The sequence below is a fragment of the Zeugodacus cucurbitae genome, chromosome 3 (assembly GCF_028554725.1).
Source record: "Zeugodacus cucurbitae isolate PBARC_wt_2022May chromosome 3, idZeuCucr1.2, whole genome shotgun sequence".
NCBI lineage: Eukaryota > Metazoa > Arthropoda > Insecta > Diptera > Tephritidae > Zeugodacus > Zeugodacus cucurbitae.
In genome coordinates, this window is record NC_071668.1 from 1,719,102 (window position 1) to 1,745,974 (window position 26,873).

At 39.4% G+C, this 26,873-nt stretch overlaps 6 protein-coding genes across 7 annotated transcripts in view; 3 read left to right on the forward strand and 3 right to left on the reverse strand.

Moving 5' to 3' along the window:
- Positions 1-27: 27 nt before the first annotated feature.
- LOC105209726 (medium-chain acyl-CoA ligase ACSF2, mitochondrial) lies at positions 28-2,283 on the reverse strand. Its single transcript, XM_011180301.3, has 4 exons — positions 2,024-2,283; positions 655-1,962; positions 441-582; positions 28-374 (listed from the first exon to the last, which is right to left on the reverse strand). The coding sequence occupies exons 1-4, from the start codon at positions 2,131-2,133 to the stop codon at positions 141-143; spliced, it is 1,794 nt and encodes a 597-aa protein (XP_011178603.2). The 5' UTR covers positions 2,134-2,283; the 3' UTR covers positions 28-140.
- Positions 2,284-3,842: 1,559 nt separating this feature from the next.
- On the forward strand, positions 3,843-6,583 carry LOC105209725 (medium-chain acyl-CoA ligase ACSF2, mitochondrial-like). Its single transcript, XM_054227577.1, has 4 exons — positions 3,843-4,280; positions 4,567-5,901; positions 6,032-6,173; positions 6,234-6,583. The coding sequence occupies exons 1-4, from the start codon at positions 4,189-4,191 to the stop codon at positions 6,462-6,464; spliced, it is 1,800 nt and encodes a 599-aa protein (XP_054083552.1). The 5' UTR covers positions 3,843-4,188; the 3' UTR covers positions 6,465-6,583.
- A 321-nt stretch (positions 6,584-6,904) lies between these two features.
- LOC128920395 (medium-chain acyl-CoA ligase ACSF2, mitochondrial-like) lies at positions 6,905-11,125 on the forward strand. 2 transcript variants are annotated; one of them, XM_054227576.1, is made up of 5 exons: positions 6,905-7,062; positions 7,121-7,244; positions 8,421-9,755; positions 9,863-10,004; positions 10,074-11,125. In XM_054227576.1, exons 2-5 carry the CDS (start codon positions 7,153-7,155, stop codon positions 10,302-10,304), a joined length of 1,800 nt encoding a protein of 599 aa, XP_054083551.1. In that variant the 5' UTR covers positions 6,905-7,062; positions 7,121-7,152; the 3' UTR covers positions 10,305-11,125. The 2 variants fall into 2 exon arrangements, with proteins under 2 accessions (XP_054083551.1, XP_054083550.1); XM_054227575.1 differs by having other exon boundaries at positions 6,906-7,244.
- On the forward strand, positions 10,980-16,392 carry LOC105209724 (medium-chain acyl-CoA ligase ACSF2, mitochondrial). The gene is made up of 4 exons (XM_011180298.3): positions 10,980-11,370; positions 14,417-15,751; positions 15,811-15,952; positions 16,015-16,392. Exons 1-4 carry the CDS (start codon positions 11,279-11,281, stop codon positions 16,249-16,251), a joined length of 1,806 nt encoding a protein of 601 aa, XP_011178600.2. The 5' UTR covers positions 10,980-11,278; the 3' UTR covers positions 16,252-16,392.
- Positions 16,393-16,459: 67 nt separating this feature from the next.
- LOC105209727 (uncharacterized) lies at positions 16,460-18,794 on the reverse strand. The gene is made up of 3 exons (XM_011180302.3): positions 18,027-18,794; positions 16,892-17,964; positions 16,460-16,826 (listed from the first exon to the last, which is right to left on the reverse strand). Exons 1-2 carry the CDS (start codon positions 18,055-18,057, stop codon positions 17,576-17,578), a joined length of 420 nt encoding a protein of 139 aa, XP_011178604.2. The 5' UTR covers positions 18,058-18,794; the 3' UTR covers positions 16,460-16,826; positions 16,892-17,575.
- A 1,532-nt stretch (positions 18,795-20,326) lies between these two features.
- The window catches only part of LOC105209729 (uncharacterized), a 116,750-nt gene continuing 110,203 nt past the window's right edge, over positions 20,327-26,873 (reverse strand). The window contains exons 6-10 of the mRNA XM_054227567.1: positions 26,159-26,409; positions 25,796-26,083; positions 23,267-23,462; positions 22,500-23,202; positions 20,327-22,402 (exon numbers count right to left, since the gene is read on the reverse strand). Of these exons, the coding sequence (XP_054083542.1) occupies positions 21,130-22,402; positions 22,500-23,202; positions 23,267-23,462; positions 25,796-26,083; positions 26,159-26,409 (2,711 nt within the window). The 3' untranslated portion in view covers positions 20,327-21,129. The remainder of the gene's footprint in view (positions 22,403-22,499; positions 23,203-23,266; positions 23,463-25,795; positions 26,084-26,158; positions 26,410-26,873) is intronic.

The following is a 26,873-nucleotide window of genomic DNA, read 5'->3' on the forward strand; positions in this document are numbered from 1 at the left end:
TATTTTTTTTTATTTTTTTTTTATAAAAAACACTATTCATGTAAATAAAAAAACACAAAAACTACCACCAGTCAGTGAAGATACAATAGAAATGTCAATAACCTGTATTCTTTGGTATGCATTCTCGAATACGTTCTATTCTAACTCTCCGATTCCTTTTTGAACCACTCCTGCAGTTCGAACTTTTTGATTTTTCCCGAAGTGGTTTTCGGATATTCTTCCACGAATCGTATATAGCGCGGCACTTTGAAGTGCGCTATTTTACCGCTACAGAATTTCTTCACATCCTCCTCGGTGAGTGTATTTGCGCCAGAGCGCAAGCGTAGATATGCGCAAATCTCCTCACCCATACGTTCATCGGGCACACCAATTATCTGCAGAACAAGTGCACAACACAAGTGCAATAGAAATCGCTAGTAACGGTATCTATCCATATTTACCTGCGCTTCTACGATGTCCTCATGTGTGTCCAGAAAGTCTTCGATCTCTTTTGGATATATGTTTTCACCACCACGAATTATAATATCCTTCTTACGTCCAACAATACGCCCAACACCGTTAGCTTGTAGTATGAATTTGTCACTGAAAAATAAGCGTCAAGCAAATTGTGAAAATAGCAGTGGAATAAAAACCCGTTATTCACATGGCACTCACCCTGTTTTCAGCCAGCCGTGCTTATCCAGTGTTTCTTTGGTTTTGTCCTCATCGTCTTTATATTCCGTCATTACTAAGTAGCCACGAATACATAATTCACCCGCCTCTCCCAACTTCACAACCTCTCCTTTATCATCGATGACTTTCGCCTCAACATGATCGTACAAGCGTCCCACAGTTTGACACGCTTCCTCCAAGCTCTCTGTGCCCTCTTGCATGAAGAATGCGGCACTTCCTTCTGACATGCCATAGCCGATCAAGAAGTAATTCAAGTTTAATATATTTTTTGTTTGCGCATAGACCTCGGGTGAACAAGCCGCGCCACCCACAACACCGAGCTCTAATGTGTGTACCGCTTTCTTCAAGACCTTCTGCTTTTCCAACATATCTACATACATCGTTGGCGTGCCCGATATGAGGTTGCAACCCTCCTTAGCCACACTCTCCAGTGCCGCCACACTATTGAATGTAGGACTGGGAAGCACTATTGTAGCGCCATGACTTATGGCCGCGTTCAACACGGTCAAACCGAAGACGTGGAACATAGGCAATGTCATACATATATACTTGTGAGCGTTGTGTATCTTGAGGGAGCGTCCAAAATAGTAGCCTTGATTGACAAAACTGAAGTTACTCAGCACCGCTAACTTGGGTAGACCGGTGGTGCCCGAAGTGAATTGTATGCTACTCGCGCTCTCCGGTCGAATATTTTTCACATTTTCATTCAACTCTTCGATGAGTTTAGCTTGCGTTGAAGACGTTTGACTCAGCAATTCAGCCCAATTTATGAACTCTCCCAATGAGGATTCGGTATCTATGAGAACGTGTCGTAAATATGGAAATTCTATGTCATCAATGGCAAGAGATCCCTTGGCACTTGCAGTTGGTAATATACTTTTCAAGATTTCATAAAAGTTCTGTTTGCCGCATTTTTCCGTAGTTATTAGCGTTTTAACTTTGGCCTTCTTCAACGCATAGCTGAGTTCCTGCGCCTGCAGCGCTGGATTTATACAAGCGGTCACAAATCCGCCCAGCTGTGAGGCCAAATAACCAATGTACCATTGCGTCTTGTTCGTGATCCAGAGACCCACAACATCCTCGCGCTGCATGCCCAGTTCTTGCAGTTTCACCGCCAGCTTTTCAGCTTCAAACTTGAGCTCTTCAAAGGTGTAACGCTTGTTCTCGTAGCACGAAATGAGCGCAGGCCGATCTCCATATTTCGCAGCGGCCCTTTGTACCTCCGCGCCCAGTGTGCTGTAACGTAGTGGCTCCTTACCTGTTTGATGGAAATAAGCTAGTTCCGAGTAGCTGAAAGCCAATAAATTGTTTAGCAGTTTGCTCATGATATAAAGTGGTCAGCAGCAATCACCTTCGTTTACACACTTGCAACTGATAAGCGGCCAATTTCGAGATATTACGCTTCGCATTTACTTTTCTAGAGTGCCCAATAACACTGAAAATACATGAATATATTTGCATATTTCTGCTTTACGAATTTAGAATACAACAAAAATAAAAAAAAATAAAAATTTCGCTCTAAGTATTGTCCGTTCTACGTTCGCTTGTGTACTGATTTAAACAACTGGTCTGTGCTAGCGCATAGCTAACTCGCGCCAAAGCCTGGGGTATCTCTGCGTTGAAACTGGAGAACTGATCGTAAGCTCTTAAAGCGGCGAATGCTCTATTAGTTGGATGTGGTGTTTCAGATAAGTCAATTAATATTTACACCGACAAGTTATTACTCTTTCTACACATGTTATTTAGCGCTCGTTCTCAACAAGTCTGTTAACTTCGTGGTGCGCTCTAGCAGCACGATCACTTGACGCTCAGCGCTCACGCTGCTAAAGTCGTTAAGCATGAAAAAGCTTCAATTTGAATCGGTCTTTGTCGTTAAAGTTTTGAATAAAGACGTTAATGCATGACAAAAATAGATAAAAACCTAAGGCTTGAGTATAACACACATTTATATGAATATAATATTATGAAAACAAATCACATTCATGAGCATTGCAGTGTAAATTATATTCATATATTACTACTCAGATTATATAGCAGAGACGTTTCTTTTAAGAAATCTCTATCAATTCAATCTTTCTTAAGAGAATAGAGAGTATTTCATAATACATAAATAAATACATTCCAAAGTGCAGCTCGAGCATTATATACCTCATTATGGACGCCAATTATCTACAATGGCATAAAGAAAGTGCTCAAAGTTCAACATGAATTTGTTTTTAATTCTCGCATATACTTAGTAACTTCAAATAATTTGCTTGAATTTGTTATGGGTGGGCTTAAAATAGCAGTGTAGTGTAGTGTAGACACATACCCATAGTTCCTAGATCGAACATAGGGCGTAGGGTGAGTACACTAAGAAAAATAATCCATTAAAATAAAACTGTTTAGGTATGTGATCTCCGAGAAGAAAGAAAACGTATATACTTCACTGTTATGAATTTAGCTTTATTATAAAGATAAAGGTTCACCATTATGTTTTAAACATGATTTCGGGCAACAGAACGCAGTGGCTGGCTCAAAATAAATTCCAACCGAGAAGCCCAACTTTCGACCACTTTTTGCAGCGATTGGGGCCGTATGTGAACAATAAACGTTGTTCCCAAGTAAGTCTGTTAATTATGGGATGGTTTGCCATCTGAGTATAACTTACTGAGTATAACTTAAGTAACAGCTGTCAAACAGACCAACTCCGAAAAAGTATTGTCCTAATGCAAACCACACGTCTAAAAAATATTCCACTAGTTTGGGATACACGAAATTAGTATTCAGAAGGCGTGGCAAACCGAAATGCTAAAGAGTATTTTGTTTACTTCAATAAAAGTTAATTCGCAATCTTGAAGAACGCATTTGATAAGAATGTAGACATATGTATATATCTGTGAGTATGTACGCAAGGCAACGTAAACCACCTGCTTTAACCCAATAGTCACTCGGAATAGTGACCCTAACAAATAAAAAACACTACTGTAGCGAGATCAGGGCGCTCAGAGAGTGCATAGTAAACAAAGCGCATAATTCTAATTTTCTACAATAATACAGCTGAACAACGCAATATTCCCACACTAACATAATTCTAATAATCACGAACGAAATTTAATTAGGTCCATATGTCTCAAGTAGCCACTTCTAATGCTCTCCAATTTATTGCACGCAGCGCTCTATTTTCTACAACATAATCTAAGCGAATTTAGTTGTGCTCTGACTGTTGTTGGTGGCATACTGGTGTGTTCACTGTAGACCCCGTACTATCACACTCGGCTGTCGTCGGCAAAGGGTGAAAAATTTCCACTTAAATTAATAATAGATACAACCGCAGTGTATCAAATTTAATAAATAGAAGAACACGTGTCATACAGTATTTTATCGTCGTTACAAGTGTCGTATCTATGTTTATCAGTGCGTCGTGTAAACAGCAACAACATATAGTATTGCTCAGACTCAGACTACCTTAGAGATCTGTGCCGTTGACAAATAGAGACAACCTTCACCTTGAATTAATTGATTGTTCGCGACGCGATGAGCATCAGAGTATTCGCCGTTACTCAGCACTTTTACAAGAGTGTGCTCAGCAGATCGGGCAGACAGCGTTCTCGCATTTGTCTCCGGCGGTGAGTAGCGTTTACATGCATATAGAGTATAATAAATACCCAAACGCATCTACATATTGAATATCATTAAAATCGCACGGCTAACTACAAAGCAAATTATTATACTCTATATTTACACACGATTTCTGCAATTTATAATATTAAACACAAACAAACTATCAATAAAAAAATTAAATAAATTATTAATATAAACAAATAATCTACTCTAATCATGATTATAAAAAAAATCGTTGTTTGTCTTCTAATGGTTTTTATCTATGTGGTCCTTTTTTATTATTTCATTCAGCTTATCTGCAGAACCTCCAGCGGCCGTTAAAGGTCACGACTTTCACCCCGCCCACCTGCACTATATTGGCAAGGATCCGCTGGTCTATCGCAATGTCGGCCAGGAACTGGAACGCGCTGCTTCCGAATATGGCAATACGGAATCCATTGTTTCGTGTCACGAACAAAAGCGTTACACATTCCGCGGCCTCATTGAGGATGTTGATCGTGTGGCTGCTGGTCTTTTGAAACTCGGTTTGCAGCAAGGTGATCATGTGGGGATTTGGGCGCCCAACAATATGCACTGGTATCTGACGATGTTGGGCGCAGCTCGCGCCGGTTTGGTGTCGGTGGGTATAAACCCCGCCTTTCAGGGCCCCGAAGTGGAGTACTGTCTAAAGAAGGTCAAAGTGAAAGCCATAATCATGCCGGAGACCTTTAAGACACAAAACTACTATGAAATTATCAAAGGTATTTGTCCGGAGTTGCCCGACAGTGTTGATGGCTGCATAAAGAGTGCCAATCTGCCACATTTGAAGTACGTCATTGTCGACACGCCCAACAAATTGAAGGGATCGCTTACTTTCGACGATTTGCTCGGTTTGTGTAACCCAGCTGAACGTGAGGCTATCAAACAACTGCAGTTTCATGTTCTACCAGACAGTGGCTGCAATATACAGTTCACCTCTGGCACCACAGGCAAACCGAAAGCTGCTGTGCTGTCACATTACAATTTCGTTAATAACGGCATACATATCGGCAACCGTAATCAACTCGACAGCAGTTCACGCATCTGTGTGCAAGTGCCGTTATTCCATGTTTATGGCGTTGTTATAACTGTAATGGCTGCGATGACGCATGGCAGTACATTGGTGCTACCCGCAGCTGGGTTCAGTCCGGCCGATTCCTTACATGCCATTGTCAAAGAGAAATGCACCGTTATCCATGGCACACCCACGATGTATGTCGATCTCATTAAGAAGCAAAGAGAGCTAAATCTGCCACTGAAGACAGCAAAAATGGCAATCACGGGTGGAGCGCCGTGTTCGCCTCAGCTTTTCTTAGATATTAAAAATGTTCTGGGTCTGGATCATGTGCGTACCGTTTATGGTTTAACCGAAACCACCGCCGTGATATTCCAGTCCAAACCGAGTGATAAGATGGACAAAATTTTGAACACTGTAGGACATCTATTGGATCACATTGAAGTGAAAGTGGTCGATGCTGAAGGCCGTATAGTACAATTCGGTGAACCGGGTGAGCTTTATGTACGTGGCTATGCGACCATGCTGGAATACTACGACGATGCGGAGAAAACTAAGGACACCATCGGTAATGACAAATGGCTTAAAACCGGGTAGGTCAAAGAATCTCAAGCTCGATGTGTACATGTAAGATTCGTATTACTTTTCAGTTTAAGAAAAGATCCAAAAATGTGGGTTACACACTTGCTTTTGAAAAATTCATTCGTTTTTGTTCAAATTCAGCGACCAATTCATTCTACAAGCAGACGGCTATGGACGTATTGTGGGACGACTGAAGGAGATGATCATACGTGGAGGAGAGAATCTTTTCCCCAAAGAAGTCGAAGACTTTCTCAACTCACATCCGAAAATCATTGAAGCGCATGTACATAATTATTCCTTTTAAGATTAGCAGAATCTTCAGACTAAATTTATGTTTATTTAGGTCATTGGAGTGCCAGATGAACGCTTGGGTGAGGAGTGCTGCGCCTTTGTGCGATTGCAAGATGGCGTCGCGAGCATTACACATGACGAAGTGAAGGAATTCGCTAAAGGAAAGTTGGCACACTTCAAGGTACCTCGCTATATCATACCTATAGATCAGTTTCCCAGAACTGCCTCTGGCAAAATACAAAAGTTCAAACTCGCCAAGGCTTACAACGAAATGCAAAAGTAAAAGCAGTATTTGTCTATTGGAAAGAAGATGAGACTCGCACTAATATTCGTCATCTTTTTATTTGTAAAATTGTTCAACATTATTAAAAAATAGAATAAAAGAACTCAGTAAATATGAAATGCGCTCTGTTTGAGTATATTTCTTATCAATTTATATTGATTAACTAAGTCAAGTTGGCGTTGCCACTTTGATCCAAATGAAAGTAAAAATGCTAAATTTTAAGTTGTCTTGGAACGCCTGATATTTTTTATAAAGTGCTTTGCTATGGTCTGCTAGAGAGTTGGACCTCAAATTCCTAAAAACCCGATCACTGACACACATTAGTTGACATTTACATAAAATTCGGTAGGAAAAACTCTCGTCTGGTGGTAACGCTATATAGGACATTTATTTACCAATACATGAGCAGCACGATGAAACACCGTACTTGCGAGAACCAGACGGTCCGCCTCAGCAGTGTTTGACACGCGCCGGATCGTTCAGTCGTTCTTGCAACGTCGTGCTAGCACAAACAGCTTCAACTCGACTACTCCTTCAACAAACGGACGGTGAATTTAAAAAGAAGCAACAATTGTAACTAAAAAATCAACTAAACCTTGTGTGTATCGGAATAATTGGAGAATTCTATAAAATAATTGCATTGCAAATTGTTGTAGCTCTTATACATTCACTATTAGAAGTTAACGAGATGTTGAAGGAGAAGCTGCAGACAATCTCACGACTCGTCAGCAATCGTATCCAGGCGAATAATGGACACCTTTCGGGATCACAATTACATTGGTGAGTATTGCGGGGAGTTTACGTCAAGTGACAGCAATCTTCTCGTACTGTGTGTGAAGATCTCGTTAGATAGTTCCTGATGGACATGGAATTTGCTCCGCTTCGGATACATCCTGAGGAGCTCCTATCCAAGTGTCTGCTTTTTAGTTTCCGAAAATGTTCCTGTGGCCGGGAAGACATATTATGAACAGGTGTAGTTTTCTTGCCAGTGAGCTCAAAGCCTTCCTGCAGTTATTGACTGTGCTCGAATTGATCTTTGGCGACGTCAGAGCTAACAATGCCGCCTAACTGTCTGTGTAAATATTCACTTTCTCTATTATCTCGCAATTGTTCAGTAGCGCACCACAGTCCTTCTTTATACCTAGTACTTCCGCTTCGAAGATCCTAAATGTGTTTGGTAGACGGAAAGAGAGCGAGATGTCAAGATCCTAGAAGTATACCCCGTTCATATACTGAGATGATAGTCTCCTCTCGACTGCACCTTTTTTCCATTCTTTGGGAGGATATAGTTTGTTTTATTTGACCATCTCGTGAAGGGGTGTTTGTGTTGTCCTGCCTTTTATATAAGCATGTTGGGTTGTCGACAGAGTATCCGCCATGAATATTTTCATGTGTATATCAATAAACCGTTCTAGGACCTTCAGCATGCAGGACGTATGGTTTATATCCAACTCGATTACGCAACGCTGAACTCTATGTGGATGGAGTTGCTTTCTTGGAAAAAAATGTACCTTGCAAAAGTGATATCAGTTTATATTTATAAATATACTCATTGTAGAGTAGTTTCTTCAATGTTATCCTCCACTAGAACATTGCTCTATAAATGTTTACGCTGTCCTTGAGTCTTCCGACGAAGCGGTCCTTAAGTCTATTCTTTAGATGAAAGTCCTTTCAAGCAGAACTCAGAAAACTCCTCCAAGGACACACCCACACATAAAAAATACCTAAGAGGATTTTTAGCTCACTAAAATCAAAATAGATAGTTTCGAATTATTACCTCATTGATCTAATTTAAAAACAAGCTGAGCTACTAATTAATGAAGCAACACACGTATCAACCCTACTTCGATACTATATATTATATCGCTTATTTTGATGTAATTTGTCGAAAAGTAATAGCTGTGCTCTTTATCTGAAACACCCATTTCTATAAATTCTACATTATCTCCCACACAGCTTATCTACACAAATACAAGCAGATGTTAAAGCGCACGACTTTCAGCCCGCCTACTTTCACTACATTGGCAAGGATCCGCTGGTCTATCGCAGTGTTGGTCAGGAACTCGAACGCGCTGCTGCCGAATATGGCAATACGGAATGCATTGTTTCGTGTCACGAGCAAAAGCGTTACACATTCCGCGGCCTCATTGAGGATGTTGATCGTGTAGCCGCCGGTCTTTTGAAACTCGGTTTGCAGCAAGGTGATCATGTGGGGATTTGGGCGCCCAACAATATGCACTGGTATCTGACGATGTTGGGCGCAGCACGCGCCGGTTTGGTGTCGGTGGGTATAAACCCCGCCTTTCAGGGCCCCGAAGTGGAGTACTGTCTGAAGAAGGTCAAAGTGAAAGCCATAATAATGCCGGAGACCTTTAAGACACAAAACTACTATGAAATTATCAAAGGTATTTGTCCGGAGTTGCCCGACAGTGTTGATGGCTGCATAAAGAGTGCCAATCTGCCACATTTGAAGTACGTCATTGTCGACACGCCTAACAAATTGAAGGGATCGCTTACTTTCGACGATTTGCTCGGTTTGTGTAACCCAGCTGAACGGGAGGCTATCAAACAACTGCAGTTTCATGTTCTACCAGACAGTGGCTGCAATATACAGTTCACCTCTGGCACCACAGGCAAACCGAAAGCTGCTGTGCTGACACATTACAATTTCGTTAATAACGGCATCCACAGCGGCAACCGTAATCAATTTGACAGCAGTTCACGCATCTGTATGCAATTGCCGTTTTTTCACGTCTTTGGCGTTGTTATAACTGCAATGGCAGCGATGACACATGGCAGTACCTTGGTGCTACCCGCAGCTGGGTTCAGTCCGGTCGATTCGTTACATGCCATTGTCAATGAGAAATGCACCCATATCCATGGCACACCCTCCATGTACGTTGATCTAATCAAGAAACAGAGAGAGCTAAAGCTGCCGATAGAGACGGCGAAAATTGCCGTCACTGGCGGAGCGCCGTGTTCGCCTCAGCTTTTCTTGGATATAAAGAATGTTCTAGGTCTGGATCATGTGCGTACCGTTTATGGCTTAACTGAAACCACAGCCGTGATATTCCAGTCCAAACCAAGTGATAATATGGACAAAATGTTGAACACTTTAGGACATCTATTGGATCACATTGAAGTGAAAGTGGTCGATGCTGAAGGCCGTGTAGTGCAATTCGGTGAACCGGGTGAGCTTTATGTGCGTGGCTATGCGACCATGCTGGAATACTACGACGATGCGGAGAAAACTAAGGACACCATCGGTAATGACAAATGGCTTAAAACCGGGTAGGTCAAAGAATCTCTAGCTCGATGTGGCATAATACTTTTCAGTTTAAGAAAGGGACCAAAAATGTGGGTATTTGAAAAATTCATTCTTTTTTGTTCCATTTCAGCGACCAATTCATTCTGCAAGCAGACGGCTATGGACGTATTGTGGGACGACTGAAGGAGATGATCATACGTGGAGGAGAGAATCTTTTCCCCAAAGAAGTCGAAGACTTTCTCAACTCACATCCGAAAATCCTTGAAGCGCATGTACATAATTATTCCTTTTAAGATTAGTTGAATCTTGAGTCCAAATTTATGTGTTGCTCGTTTACTTAGGTCATTGGAGTACCAGATGAACGCTTGGGTGAGGAGTGCTGCGCCTTTGTGCGATTGCAAGATGGCGTCGCGAGCATTACACATGACGAAGTGAAGGAATTCGCTAAAGGAAAGTTGGCACACTTCAAGGTACCTCGCTATATCATACATATAGATCAGTTTCCCAAAACTGCCTCTGGTAAAATACAAAAGTTCAAACTCGCCGAGGCTTACAATGAAATGCAAAAGTAAAAGCAGTATTTGTCTATTAGAAAGTAAGATGATGCTCGCACTAATATTCGTCATCTTTTTATTTCATAAATTTGTTAAAATTATTAAAATTGTATTACCAAAGGTAATTGGAGAATAAATTACTTAAAAATATTAACGAAACCTGTTTTTGCTGCTGGGTTTATCAAATTATTATTATTCGGTTATTTATTTGCATTTATTGTCTCGATTATAAACCAAAACAGAGATAAAAGAACTCAGTCGGTATAAAATGCGCTCTGTTTGAGTATATGGCTGCCAAAACGATCAATTCATGTTGATTAACTAAGTCAAGTTGGCGTTGCCAATTTGATCCAAGTGAAAATAAAAATGCTGGCATTTTTTCCCCAAAAGTAGAGAGATTATCTGGTACAAATTTTAAGTCGTCACGGATCGCCTAATATTTTTTATAGAAAACTTGGCTATATTTTGTATAAATTTTCAAGAATGCACACTACATCCCTACAAAAGTTTTAGATAAATACATTTTTTTGGTATTTATATAAAATTGGGTAGGAAAAACTCTCGTCTGATGGTAACGTTGAATATCCTATCATTTACCAATACATGAGCAACACGATGAAAGACCGTGCTTGCGAGAACCGGACCGTACGCCTCAGCAGTGTTTGACACGCGCCGGAGCGTTCAGTCGTTCTCGCGACGTCGTGCTAACACAACCAGCTTCAACTCGACTACACCGACAATAAACAGACGGTGAATTTCAAAAGAAACAAAAGTTTTAACTAAAAAAATTATCTAAACCTTGTGTGTACGCGTGGCAGATCGCAACGATTTCACGCCAATCATTTTATCAAATTACTGTACACACAAGCGAACAAATGAGTGATTAATGCAAATTGGTTGAATAATTGGATAATTCTATAAAATAATTGCATTGTAAATTGTTGTAGCTTTTATACGTTTATTATTTACCTGCTTAAATAGAAGTTAACGAGATGTTGAAAAAGAAGCTGCAGGCAATCTCTCGACTCGTCAGCAAGCGTATCCTGGCGAATAATGTACACCTTTCGGGATCACAATTGCGTTGGTGAGTATGGCGTTGGTTTTAGTTCAAGTGACAGCCGGGAAGATGTTGCATATTAGAGAAATTTAATATTTGTTTGAAATCAAACTCGATTACGCAACGTTGAGTTCTGTGCGTATGATTATTGCAATCAGTGTTTGACCTTCTACTGTATGGCTTATGTCTTTAGAGTGCGTTATATATTATATTTTTAAATATACTCATAGTAGAGTAGCTGCTTCAATGTTATCCTGCACGAGAACACAGATCTCTAAATTGTTCCGCTGTCCTTGAGTCCTTCCGACGAAGCGATGTTTAAGTCTATTCTTCAGTTGAATGTCCTTCCAAGGATTTCTTACACAGAAAAACCCTCAAAGGACACACTCACACACTAAAATCACCTAAGAGGACTTGATCTCACGAATCGCCGGCCAAGCCTACTAGATATCTGTACAATACTCCTCAATTCTTATATAAGCACCAGCACTCCTATATGCATATTCATATTATTTGCGGAGAATGTTCAAAAGTAAAAATGTCAATTTATTCTTTCGATGCAAATGCCTAGGTACATTTCTGCAATAATTTCGCGCACCTGAATTCGTATGAGAAATATGTAAATATGTAAATTTATAGTACATGTAAGGCCAAGCTTTTTGATTTACTTATAAGCCTATTAATTCACGACCCTGAAAATAGAAATGGAAAATACATCTGGTTGGAGTTTAATCGGTGTATATACAAATATATTAACTACATGGATTTATTACAGTCACATGTAACTAGTCCGAGAGTGGACCGAAATGAGTCCAAAGTCGCTCTATCTTGTAAAGATATCGAGTATAACCAGGCGCTAAGGTCTTTTATGTTTCTTAAGGCAGTAGTCTGCTTTAGAAGCCGAAAAAAAGCGTTTTTTAGAATTTTTTTTTGAAAGGGAAGGAAATGATTGCGGTACTATATTTAAGGCTTAAAAAACAATATGTATTTATTATTAAAAAATATTGAAATTTTTTCAATGCTGTAAGTATCTATTTTTCTGGAGCGTCTGCACTTGTAAATCGGTGCCAGTGAAGAAGGTAGTGCGATGAATCTGAAACAGTCGAACCAAATTTTTTTTTTATTTTTATAAGTTCCTTTTCTTTATGAACTAAAAAAATACTGAAGAAGTTATAAAATTCCAAATTTTTTCGAAGTTTGAAAAAAAATTCACATTTTTAAGAAAAAAATTGACTTTAAGTTGCAAAAGAAGTAGTTTAAATAATACTTTTGTCCAACTTTTTTAGTTCAAATGGAAGACAATTTAATAATGAAGCTAGATCACTTTGGTTTTTTTCGATCGGACATATATTCTTTTTGCTATCGCCGGCACCGGTTTCTAACACTTGTGGAAATGAAAACTCGAGAAAACGCGCTTTAAAGTTCTGCCTGAGCATTCGCACCTGCTCGACGCTCGGCCACTAAAACTGCTCTAGCTTCGAAAATATGTCAAATTGGCCACTGGAATTTTAAAGACATATTCTTGGATAGTTTTGGAAGAGATTTAAAACAAAACAAAAAAATCGATTTTTTGAAGCCTGTAAACTAGACTACTGCCTTAATGTATGATTTTTACTCTTCCTGCTATGATAGAATTTTGTTTTCAAAAATTTTAATGTTGGAATTAAAATTAGTTGCAATTTCCACTCCTTATGGAGTAGTTTACTTTAAAGACTTTTGTACATTTTCCCGCGAGTTTATTTACACACTCCTCCAGCATGTGGCGCAATTTTCTTCAGACACTGATATACTGACATATATACATACATATATATATACCAAAAAGCGTCTTATCTGAATTGTTGCGTTCTGTCCACAACAAACCCCTTTGTTTAACGACTCAATATTAATTAATTCCACTCGCGTTGACTCTTATATTTCGCGCATGGCGAGATTTCGTTATCTCATAAAAGACAGACATTGAACACGTTTACATATATAGTAGGCCATAAATTAGCTGCGGTTGGCAGCAAGTGTAATATTAATATGATAGTCAATATAGATATTTACATGTACATATGTATATAGTCTAAGGATTTCGTTGTTAAAGAAGAGTTGCTACTGTTCCAAAAAGGCGAGTACTTCAAAAATTCATTAAAATAGTACTCCACGTGGGCGATAGATATACGAAGCCAATTACCAATTGCTATACCATATATAATATTTTAGCTTTGCGGCACTTCGGAATACCTAGGGGGTATCACTTTCGAAGTCACATTTGGAGTTAAATGGAAAAATGTATGACAAAAAGTGGAAAATTTATTTTGAAAAAATTTATTTTCAATTATGCATATGCACACATGTTTATTTAAAGAGAAAACGGCATTTGTATAATTATATAATTAGCATTTCATTAAACTTTTTCTCATGGATATTCATAATTACGTTGACGATCGGTACCTAGTTAGCGACGATCTGATGTGGATATGTACATGCAACTACATTACAAAAGAGCATTTCAAGGAGTAGTCCAATGAATCACTTAGTCCAATTATTATCGTAAGGCACCTCTTCATAAACACTCATAAGACCTAGTTGACTTGCACTCAAATATTAGCCCTATATAAAATGTAAAATTATAAATAGTTTTTATTTTTGCGAAAGATGAGATCATTAACCCATAACAGAGATGCCCATATATATACATATACATATATATACATACTCAGTATCGGCGAACATAAACCCATTCCACTTAAATCAAAATAGATAGTTTCGACTTAATCGAAATCTTCACTTGTGTCACAAACACATACACATTTCACTGCCGTTGTTATAATCTAATCAAAGTATTACTGCTATCATTTATACTTTATTATCTCATCGTACTAATCTAAAAGCAAGCTGAGCTATTAATTAATTGAGCAGCACACGAATACAATAAAAAAAAACAACAACAATATAATTCCATAAACTTTTTTATTACAAATGCAATCTATGTTTGTTTTGGCGTAATCTGTTGAAAATTGACAGCTGTGCTCATTACCTTAGATACACCCATTTCTATAATTTACACATTAACTCCCACACACAGCTTATCTACACAAATCCAAGCGGCTGTTAAAGCGCACGACTTTCACCCCGCCCACTTGCACTACATTGGCAAGCATCCGCTGGTCTATCGCAGTGTTGGTCAGGAACTAGAACGCGCTGCTGCCGAGTATGGCAATACGGAATCCATTGTTTCGTGTCACGAACAAAAGCGTTACACATTCCGCGGCCTCATTGAGGATGTGGATCGTATAGCCGCCGGTCTTTTGAAACTCGGTTTGCAGCAAGGTGATCATGTGGGGATTTGGGCGCCCAACAATATGCATTGGTATCTGACGATGTTGGGCGCAGCTCGCGCCGGTTTGGTGTCGGTGGGTATAAACCCCGCCTTTCAGGGACCCGAAGTGGAGTACTGTCTGAAGAAGGTCAAAGTGAAAGCCATAATAATGCCGGAGAGCTTTAAGACACAAAACTACTATGAAATTATCAAAGGTATTTGTCCGGAGTTACCCGACAGTGTTGATGGCTGTATAAAGAGTGCCAATTTGCCACACTTGAAGTATGTTGTTGTTGACACACCGCAGAAATTGAAAGGTACAGTTACTTTGAACGAATTGCTAGATTTGAGTAACTCTGCTGACCGCGATGAGATCGCAAAACTCCAGCGACATGTTGTACCAGATAGCAGCTGCAATATACAGTTCACCTCCGGTACCACTGGTCAACCTAAGGCAGCGGTTATTTCGCATTATAACTTCGTTAATAACGGCATACACATTGGTAATCGAAATCAACTGGACAACAATTCTCGCATTTGTGTACAAGTGCCGCTCTTCCACGCTTATGGTGTTGTCATCACCATCATGGCCGCAATGTCACATGGAAGTGCTTTGATACTACCCGCTGCAAGTTTTAATCCCGCCGATTCGTTACATGCCATTGTCAATGAGAAATGCAACGTTATCCATGGCACACCCACGATGTATGTCGATCTCATTAAGAAGCAAAGAGAGTTAAATCTGCCACTGAAGACAGCAAAAATGGCAATCACGGGTGGAGCACCATGCTCACCGCAACTATTTCTGGACATTAAAAATGTGCTCGGTTTGGAGCATGTGCGTACGGTTTTCGGCATGACCGAGACAACGGCAGTCATTTTCCAATCCCGCCCTGGCGATAGCAAGGAACAAATTTTGAATACCGTCGGACACCTGCAAGATCACGTCGAAGCGAAGGTGATCGACGCTGAGGGCAAGACAGTGGCGTTCGGCGAGCGTGGTGAACTGTGCGTGCGCGGCTATGCCACGATGCTGGGCTACTATGAGGACGAGGAGAAAACTAAAGAGACCATCGGCAGAGATAAGTGGCTCAGAACTGGGTGAGTAGTGTAATTTTATATGTTTTAATCGTAATAGTAAGATTTTATCTCGAACGCAGCGATCAGTTCATTTTACAAGAAGATGGTTACGGTCGCATTGTTGGGCGCCTGAAGGAGATGATCATACGCGGCGGTGAGAATATATTTCCCAAGGAAATTGAGGACTTTCTCAACACGCATCCGGACATTTGCGAAACTCACGTAAGTGAAACCATTGTAAATGTTTCCTTCAATAAGTCAATGCGAATTATCTCAACTTCCAGGTGATCGGTGTACCTTGTGAACGAATGGGTGAGGAATTGTGTGCCTTCGTGCGCTTACACGATGGCCTACCCAAGATATCGCATGACGACATTAAAGAGTTTTGCAAGGGAAAACTGGCACACTTTAAAGTGCCCCGTTATGTGATAACCGTTAGTGATTTCCCAAAGACTACTTCTGGCAAAATACAGAAGTTTAAACTCGCTGAAATTTATAACAAAGAGCATAAGACACAATGACGACGGTGGAGGCTGTAAAAGTCATTCATTCCTAAAAATCTGTTGCATTTATTATTTAATAGTTTATAAATATCCATATCAATTTATTATCTAGAATAATGTTTAATAAATTTTTTATATTGTGGACGAACAACTAAAATTGATTTGAAATTGTTGGCATGACCGGTTTTAAGGGTTTTTCTTTGGTAGACCAAAATACAGGGATATCAATAACTGGGACTGAATTTTATTTGAAATTAATCACTTTTTGAACCACTAAACTGTTGGAGCACATATTTGACCATTTCAAGTATTCGACTCGTTAGCTGTCGTTTGCGCCCAGTTGAAAATAGGCGCATATATCACCGGTGCTCCCCAGGATGGGTCCGCGAGATTCTCACTAAGTACACGCACAATAAATCCCAAGGCGCCTGTTGCGTTTTGCGTCAAATTCAAGATCGTTGGTGGAGTTGGTGGTGTTGTTGTCGTCGTCGTCGTGGTCGTTGTTGCCGTCATTTGGCCACATAAGATATCTTTTATGCTTTTAAGCAGTCCAAAACCAAAAGCGGTGGCATCGTAGAACAAGGCGAGGAAAACTAAATGCAGAAAATTGTTAATTGTGTACTAAGACGAAATCATAAACCCGAACTTAAAGACTCACCTATTAACGCAAGCAACAGTTTGAAATTCATGTTCTGAAGTGTTGAAAACAATGTCATTGAAATGTTTGCCTTCATGTGATATCCGTACTATTTATATACACACGTTAGACGATACACAATTAATTAGCATATTAATGAGTTTAACATAATGTAATTAGTTAGTGTTATCTATTAGGTTTATGTATTCTTATGTAATTTAAATGAGAGCCGACAAATTATGCCGAAACACGCGCATGAGATCAAATCTCTGAATACGAACCAAATAAACATCTACAAAACTAAAAAAGTTGATGGTGGATTATACTAGATCACCGAATATCTCGTTTATAAGGCATAACAGCTCAAAGAAATCTAGAAATATAACAATTGGGTTACCTTTTGGTCTATATTTCTCCATTATTAACGAGAAGAAGAAGATTATTATTATCCACAATAAACACAGATATTTAAAAGTAATTAAACCGTTGGTGAAATTTATTGTTCGTTAATTTAAATATATGGAATTAATCAATACTTTTTGAGGTGTTTCAAAGTCTTTGTAAAGGTGCAATAAATTCCCGATATCTACTAAATACAATACTGTATCCCATATTAGTTGTCAAATAGTCTATAGCGTAAATTCACAGGGTACGAATTGCTGCATAAGAATAGATTATGTTTCTGAGGAAATTTCTGGTGCAATTCTACGTTAATTCAGTTTCAACTGAGCCTTCAATAGCTTCTCCATTGCCTTCACCAGGAGTTCCAGCAGGAATTGCCGTGGTGGGTTGAATCTCCAACACAGGCGTTGTAGTGTCTTGACCGACAGTTTCCGGTGCGACAGTAGATGCAACAACTTCTTGAGGAGCGCTTGGTGGAGTTGGCGGCACACTGCCGACTGTTGTAGTTTCTCCGACATTCGGGGCTACAATCACATAAATTACGGGTGGAAATGTGACTGGCCCAGTATCACCGACTGGACGATATGCTGGGTTTAGAAGAGATAATTTGCTGTTGATAATGCCGCCAAAGAGCGTTGACACCACAAAGGATGAGGTGAAATCACCCAAGAGGCAAACCAGAAAAGTTGTCGCTGAAAATGACAAAGAATTGACGTTAAAATTTTTTCAAAATTAATACATTTCAATAACTCACCGAAAATACGTGTAGCGTACTGTGCAGCCATCTCTAAGCAGTGTAGCCAATGTGCTATATTTAGCAAATGTACGCCAAGCGCGCCTAGTAGCGCTTATATATTGCAAATTTCAACTTAATTCTGGGTATTTATTGTTATTTGAATGACTTATTGCTCCAGTTTTAGATTTTTTGCAGTCAGCTTGCAAAACGCTACTTATCTATTTAGGCTTATTACTTCTTTTATTAGCAGGCACAAAACGTGTTCTAAGCTCGTATCTTATTTCGATTATTGAAGTTCATACGCATTACAAAATAGAGAGAGGGTTCTAACCCATCAGGGAGTCGGGTATGGGCTCAATTATCGTAAAACTTATTTGTTTGAAGGACAAGTGAATATAAAAAAAATCCTATTAACTGAAAATTACAACTATTTATACAACAACAATTCGATTTAGGTTTACGTTCATCTCAATTTTGACACCGTTTACTTAATTGTTTTGCTGTTTTGCGTGAATGTGCATAATGAGGCCACTTGTTTCCTCCAAAACTTACAAAATAATAACAAGATTGTTTAAATTTGTTGTTATTTTCGTCATCGCAACTTCAATTTGATGCTCAGCCACTTAGTCATACGTTCGGATTGAGACAATACAGTTCTACAAGAACACCGTAGGGTTAAAAATCAGTGAGATTTCCCGTTGGAGTTCTAAGAATTAGGAAAAAGCCGAAAAGATTCTAATGTCAATCGGATGTTCAGATATTCCAAGATATTCCAAACCAAATCCAACAAAAACTATTATCTCTCGAAGAACACGCTGTTTTTTCGATGTGATCTATAATGAAACCACAGCCATTTTATCGCCACAAATTCTACTACAATAAAATTGATCCAGATCGAATTAAGGTACTTGCCAGGATTAAAATCAGGGTCCGTCATCGTTGGTCGGTCGTCTGTTGATTATGAGATTTATATTCAACTGCTGCAAAAATTCATTAACCAAACCAAGTTTGTGACAAATAAAAACAGCAGTTATTTTAATTTGAAACAATCCATTTCATATATTTCGATATATTTATTGATTTTTCAGCACACTCCTTACTTTCAACGAATCCAAACTACAATATTTTTGCAAGCTTATCAGACATACCGCACTTTAGAAAATGCGCGCCGAACTGGCATTGTCAGAGTGCAAATATTCCAGTGCCGGGACGCGCATGCTATAATCATCAACGTGAATTTGTAATCTGTTTTTCTCATAATTCTGTGTATTTTTTATTATTATTAACTGCATTTTGGGTATTTTTTCAACACTCTTAACGGTGACAATTTCATTTGGTACTGCTTGCGCCAATACATATAGTACAATGTAGTTATTTGTTATTATAAATTGTAGGGATCTCTAAAGGGTATTGGGGGGTAAACCGTGAGTGAGTGTGAGTTACTTTATTTTGAGAGGGGGGATTGCAGTTATCATTTTAGTTAGTAGCATATATGTATATATGTTTAATAAATACCAACACATACAGATTTGCTTAAATTAGTGTCCATGCATTCAAGTAAGCCTACATACATATTTATATAAAACAAATGAACAATCAATATAAGTTATTCTCTTAGTTTTTCATCTTTAATTATAATGCACATTCTTGGATATAATATTCATAATTTAACGCAGCCCAGCCCAGCTTAATGCGACAAAAAATAACTAACTGACTGACCGTTCTAATTGGCTGACTGCCTCACTGACTGACTGACTCACTGACTAACAAACTAGCGAACTTAAAAATTACAGTTAGATAAGTAACATACAGTAATGTAAGCTTAATATTAAGGTACACATTTGAATTAAAATTAAATAAATACAATTAACATGAATGATAAATTAAAAACTAAACAATTTCTCTTTAAAGCTAAAACATTTCTCTTTTTCTCACACGCCTGCGGCACTCGTATTCGAAGGACGCTTTGAAGCTGTGCCAACGAAAGTGCGCGCACATAAAACACATCAAATAGCCAGTAGCGCTTCTTCTGCTTCTTCTTCTTCTTCGCTAGGCACACACACATCCAGTTTTCATTCCTCAGGTTCCTATCATTAGTGGACTCGATTAACGGGCGCTAATGTTACTAAGTAAGATTGCAACAGACTGACGCTGATGCCATGCTCGATTCTAATAACTATGTTCCACAAAGCGGTCTGCACAGAAATTAGTTTCTTTTCATTATTTAGATTAAAAAGCTGCCTAGACGTGTGGCGCTGCCGGAAATAAATAGTGGCAGCTCACCACTACAAAATAGTGCGCCAAGCAGAGTTCAAATATTTTTGTAACAAATTCATGTCTTGTTCCTTTATAGGTGGTATACTCAAAATATTTTTCATTCCATTTTCAAATATTAGCTAATAGTGAATTTTGAATACAAAACTCGTTGCCGATAATTGATTTTTTATAATTTTTTAATTTTCATTTTAGCGAACAACAAAGCGGAAAATGCACTTTTCTCACACAAAGCTCTTAATCCGTTTGCTATAAATTTATCTTAAGAAAGCGAAATTCTCATTTTTTATCATTTAATATTATGCTCTTTGTTGTACACGAATTGAAAATGACAAATAAATCGGTAACGGTACATTATTTCCTCTTTTTTCATTTAAACAAAGTAAAATAAGGTTAACTATAGATACATATATTCTGCGCTCTGCGCATTCCTCGCTGACCAACTGGGCTACTATTGAGCGCCCACTTTCACTTCACATCACTACACATACAAATACACATGCTCTTGGCCAGTCTTTTCAACCAAACGTAGTGCGCTCTTCTACCACCAATGTATTCATGTTTCCTCCAACCATGGATGTTGACACCTTCCTACAGCTGGTGAAACGTGAGTACTTTAGCAGTAAAATAGTCGCAACTTGTGTTTAACCTCTAATCGGCTTTCATTTCGTTTTTGCTTACTTTTCATTAAAAATTAATTTTCCTACCCTCTCTCTAACTTTTAGTTGGCGGTTAGCCCGTGGGATTCGGCTGAAAACGGCCAAATTCCAACATTAAAAATTCTGGTTCCGATTCAGAAGCTATCGTCTTCTTCATCTTGTTCTTCTAATTCCTCTACTTCGTCTTGTCATACCGTTGAGCCGTTTGTGAAGACCTCTGGATCATCGGACCAGCTAACTTCCATCGGTGTGCCGTTTAGACTGTGAATTTTGTCCAAAAGCAAAACCTCTTCCAGTGACATATGTGAGTTCTTTAGTGATGAAGTGGAGCCTGTGGTGGCTGATGAGGTCGATACTGAGCAAACAATTTCATCGGAGGATGCGGAGCAACCTTCGTCCTCGGAGTTAGTGCCCGAGACCATAGCTTCGCCTGCAGATTCCTGTATCTCATGGAATTTCTTTTTAAGATCATGTACGGATGCGTGAGTGGGTAGCGATTGCATGTCTAAACGCTCGCCCGAGTTCAATTTTGATGTGTCGCATGTGATGAGCTTTCGCGTGGTTGTGCCGCTTATTGGAGTGCGTTGAAAGAGGGAATCCTCGTGTGCAACTGACTCTTCTGACACTTCTGAGCACATTGTTGATGTTCGTGGTCGTATTGTATTGGCATGCGGTGAACTCGAACTGATCGGTTCTTTCCAATTGATCAACTCTAGTTGATGCTGCTTTCGTGCACTAGAGCTTGAACTTTGTCGCATTAGCCTTTTGCCACTTTTTGTGCCTACCGATCCGGTATTGAGTGCGCCAGTGCCACCCTGTGTCGGTTCGGTGCTCTTTACACTCACTGACTTCGAGCGTATGCGCGAGTGCGAACGATTGCTGAACTCGTGTCGCCCATCGCTGGAATGTTGTCTTATCACTGAAGTGGCAGACATCGACTGGGATAATGGGTTGGGACCCACACTACTATTGCCATTGCCATAAGTGGGACCGCTACCGACACTATTCAGTGATGTATTTATGGCGCTAGAGCAGCCAGACAATTGACGGCGTGTCGAAGGACTACGCTCGACCGAACGGAATGAACCGGCACGTTTAACCATCTTTGACGCGGCCGCTTCGGGTGTTTCGTCGTCCATTTCAAGCACCCACGATACGGAATCCGGCTTCTCAATAACACCTTTGACCACAGGCGAAGTCGGTGGAGAGATATCTTCCATTTGTATATTGATCAGTGAGGATCCGTTCATCAACTGCGAACGACTCAAGGAACCAATACTGGATTGATTTATGGATTCCACAGCTGAGAGCTCGTGTAATTTTGTTTCTACAATATGCAACTGTTCGGAGCGTTGTTTCAGCTGCCATTGGAGTTGCTCATTATCATAGCTAAGACGTTTACGTTTGACCATCTCATGGTTGTAAGCTTTCTGCATGTCATTGATTTGACGAAGGAAGTCCCTACAAAAAAACAAGAAGAAAATACATTAATTAATAAACGTTTAGTATTTGAGGACCAACACAAAACTTAAAACACTTATTGTGCTCAAGTACTTACTTCTCCTTCTCCGACTTGATATCCAGCTCTGACTTCAACATCTCGTTGCTTGATTCAAGCAAAGATATTTTGCCCTGCAACACGCCACGCTCCTCAGCGTCACGCATTAACTCCTCATTGTGTTTGGTTAGCTTGGAAATCTCCTTCTGCTTCAACTCCAGCACGCAATGCAAGCTATCAGCTTCACTTTGCAGACGCGCCAGCTCCGACATGCTAGAGTTGCGCGGTGAACTAATGCCGCTGCTGCGATCCAGGCTCTCGGTAAAGCTGCGCTGTGAGGATCGTAAAACCGAAATCTCATCCTGCGACAGATTTAGCTTATCGCGCAGCTCGCGTTCCCTATTCTCATTAGAAGCGCGCAGTCCATTGAGTTCCTTGGTCAGCGACTTCACACGCTCGTTCAAGTCGCTCTCACGCTCTGCGGCCGCTTGCAAACGTGCCGCGTAGGCATTTTCAGTGCTTGTCAATTTTTCACGCAACTCTTGCTCGGAAATCGCCAATGCATTGAAGCGCTCTTTCAACTTGAGTTCGCGTTGTTCGGCTTCATCAAGCTGTTGCTGCCTTTGTGCGAGCTTATTGTCCATTTCTAGGCGATACGAATCGAGCGTACGCTTATGCTCCACAGATTGTGCCTCCAATTGTGACTCGAGCGCTGCGAATTTCTCCTGTGCGAAAGCTTGGTAATCGGAGAGACTGGTTTGTGCTAGAAAATGAAAGCGTACCGTTGGTTAGAGTTTGTCTCGAAATTCGACTGTGTGTTGACTTACCCTTCTCTATCTCGCAGCGGTGCAGCGCCTGCAGGTCTTCCTCGCGCTGCGAATAGTAACCCTCTTTGTCGCATAGCTGATCCTGTAGACGAGAACAGTTTGATTTGGCTTCGTCCAGCAGCTTCAGAGTTGTGCTTAAATAAGTTTGTATTTTCTCCTTCTCAGCCTTGACACGTGGGCAGGCGAAAGCATCCAACTGAAATATGTGAAAAAAGTTAATATTATAAGTAATGGAACTCAATTAAATCTCTGGTATTTCTCCACACATAACATAAATTAAGCCTCACCGTTGTGGTTGTAACGTCTTCGTCATAGTCAGTGCGAGCTTCGGAGCAAAGTCTGCTCCTTTTTCTATTACTATTATTAAACTGATCGTTGGCATTTTTCTGCTCTTTAATACCCAACATTCTGCTAAATATCGTAAAATTTCAATTTACTGTTATCGTTTAGGAACACCCGAAATCTCTCTGACGCTTTCGACTTTTCAGCACACACTGACTAGTCTTGCAAATGTCCTTAGTCTTATATACAGACTTAAACGCTCAAAGGCTGCAAGCACGGCAGGTAAACGCGTGCCATCCTAAGCTATTTATGAAGCATATGACATACGGTAAACAGGTTTACATGCAAAACACGCTATCTTTGCATAGATTATGCTGGGTAAACACGCATGTTTATCTTTCAGACGAAAACGAAAACAGATTTCGAGGATGGCTAAAAGGAAAGGTTTTCGAATATCGAAACAATATCTCTTATTGTTGTTGTTGTTAACGTATCTTAATTACTTTAAGGCGAGAAACAAAGGACAAAGGTTTACAATATCTTCAGTTCACTATGCATACATGTATGTACATTAAGCCAAAATATTTGTATATACATATGTACATCTCTATCTACATAAATAACAGCTCCCAAATCCATATAAAAAATGAGTTAAATAGTGTTTTTACTATGGGAAATTATAAACAAATTTCATAAACTTAAAAAAACAGACGTTGTGTTTTTTATTTTGTTTGATGGCCGATCAACAAATAATGTCAAAACACAACAGCTTAAATGTCAAGTAAACATATTATGTAATAAAGCGGGCGTATTTTTAAATACTTTCTGGTAAACACTCACTTATGCGAGCACTCAGTTACCTTTCCTCGAGAATGAAAGGAATAGTGATTATGACATTTTCGTCCCGTTGATTTTCTGCAGTGCATTTGACAAAAAAAGTCACAGGCTCGTTACGTCATAGACGAAGGAAGGTCAGATTACGTTTACCAGTACAATGAAAGTTTGAAAATTCGTTTCTTCTATAAGATACTATCTCTATCATTCTAATAATGAAATGAGTTATTGTTAAATATTTTTGCTTAATTTTACTGTTATATATATATAAGTTCCGAATATGTGATTGAAGAAGTAGAAACCAGACCAAAGGAAGTGTTGCGCAAGATTATTCTGAGAGAATCTAATTCTAAGACATGGGTTACGATTTTGTTTAAGCAAATATTCTAGGGACATATGCATATGTATTACAAATTTCTTCTCAGCTGAGTAAATATGTAGTCCAGCTTAAGATTAATCTATATTTGTTGAAGACTATGGTTTTTCCAGTGATTTGGATATTAATTCTTGTTGTTCTTGGTGTTCAATATGAAATTCATATGTTGCCTCAAGTATTTGTACTCGTTAAGCAAATATTAAAGGATTATATATAGGTATAGGTATATTCCGGCTATAATCGCTTAAAGCGGTTCCTACGCCAAATATATATATATAGGTATATTCCCATATTAGTAGCCTTAGTTACAGATAGCTTCAAGTCATGTATGCAATTAGATGATAAAAATAGTAACAAAGTAGAAGAGATTAAAGAAGATATTAGTGCATTCTGTATTTAAAATCCGTATAGACATACACATTCACTCTAGTAGAAGGGAGATTAACCCTCGTCAGTATTGTAAATATCATTTCATCTTAAAATTGCAGTACATTCACAGAGAAACGAAATGAATCAGTTGAACAAGTGTAAGGCTACATTAAACAGCGTTAATCTATACAGATGTAAATCCACTTTTGTGTGAACTGCGGCGAAATGCTTTAATTTGCATTAATTCGTCTGGCGCCAGCAATACGATGGCGCGACCGAGAGCATCATTTGATAATTGTGAATGTATTAGCTCTTCATATACCTGAGATTAACAGCAATTCTCCGCTATTTTCGAAAAATACATTCATTAACCCAGCCTGAATTTATATGTATTTATGTCTACTAAGCGAATTTGCATGAATATTCACGTTTTTTAATTTCAAGGATTACTTAAAAAGGCACCTATCTCTCCATTCATTGAAAGCCATAAATTAAGGCTAACTTTTTAAATGCGCCACACCCTCTAGTTAACAGTTATTCGGAAACATTTGTGTTATTTAGACACAAAGGACTTTCAGATATTCAATAGACACACACAACTCAATCTTCAATTGTTTGCGAGAGGTGTGCGAGAGAAAGAGAAACAGAGAGTGGCTAGAGGTACTCACATCATGCACCGCGTACTGCAGCAACACGCCCAGCACCTCGATGCTTTTGTTGCGTTGCGCTTCCTGCAATTCCGTCTGCTCCAGGTGCCGCTCGATCGCTTCATAATCCAGTCGACCGTTACACGAGTGTCGGTTCAAATACTTCAGACGCTGCAGTTCCGCCGCATCCAATCGCTCCGCGGCGGCACCGACTGCCGACACAGGTGTATCCTCGGCGGAGCGTTGTTGTTGGTGTGACTTTTGTAGCAACGCCTTGCCACGCGACGGCAGGAATTTCGACTGTGTTTTCTGCGTGAATGAAAAGAAATTTACACATTGTAAATCGTTATGGGTCATTGCTTAGGAGACGGCATTGGTACTCACCTTTTCCAGCAGCGTTCCGCTGACTGTGACACCACTGGCGGCAGACGCCGGCGTTGTTGACGTCTTCTTGCCATGATGTCCTAGTATGGGTGAGGGGGTTTGTGAACTTGTGCGTGTTGTTGTTGTTGTACCATTTGTTAATGTTGTTGTGATGCTGTTATTGTTATTGTGGTTGATTTCATGCAATTCTGTTGGTGTGTCCGCATGTTTGACATTCTTCGAAGTCGCAGTGCCAATACCACGATTTTGATCTGCAAGAAAGGGTAAAAGAAAATTAGTAAGAGTCGGAATGGAAGTGATTTAAACTGATTTCTTTAATATTTTAGGGTAATTTAAAATATATAAAATCCATAGTAAGCGGCAATAGATTTTCTTATAAATAATTATTATTGTTTATTGCTATTCATATGCCAAAAGTCCCTGTCGGAAGTTAGTGGACAAGAAAATCCAAATTTAATTTCAAAAATAAAATATTGTTTTATGACCAAAGTGAAGCCACTTGAGTCGGTGTAAAGCGTCTGCAGTGTTAGCTTGCGTTAATTAGTTATGTGGTCTGTGTCGAAGTCTTTATTTGGTGCTCGCCACGTTGGACGGTCCAATCCAAACAAACCCAAAACAAAAAAATATTTTTACAATTTCCATCAAATTATGGATAGCACCAGTTATGGCACTACAACATTACAACATATAAACATAAAGAGAAAATGCGAAGTAA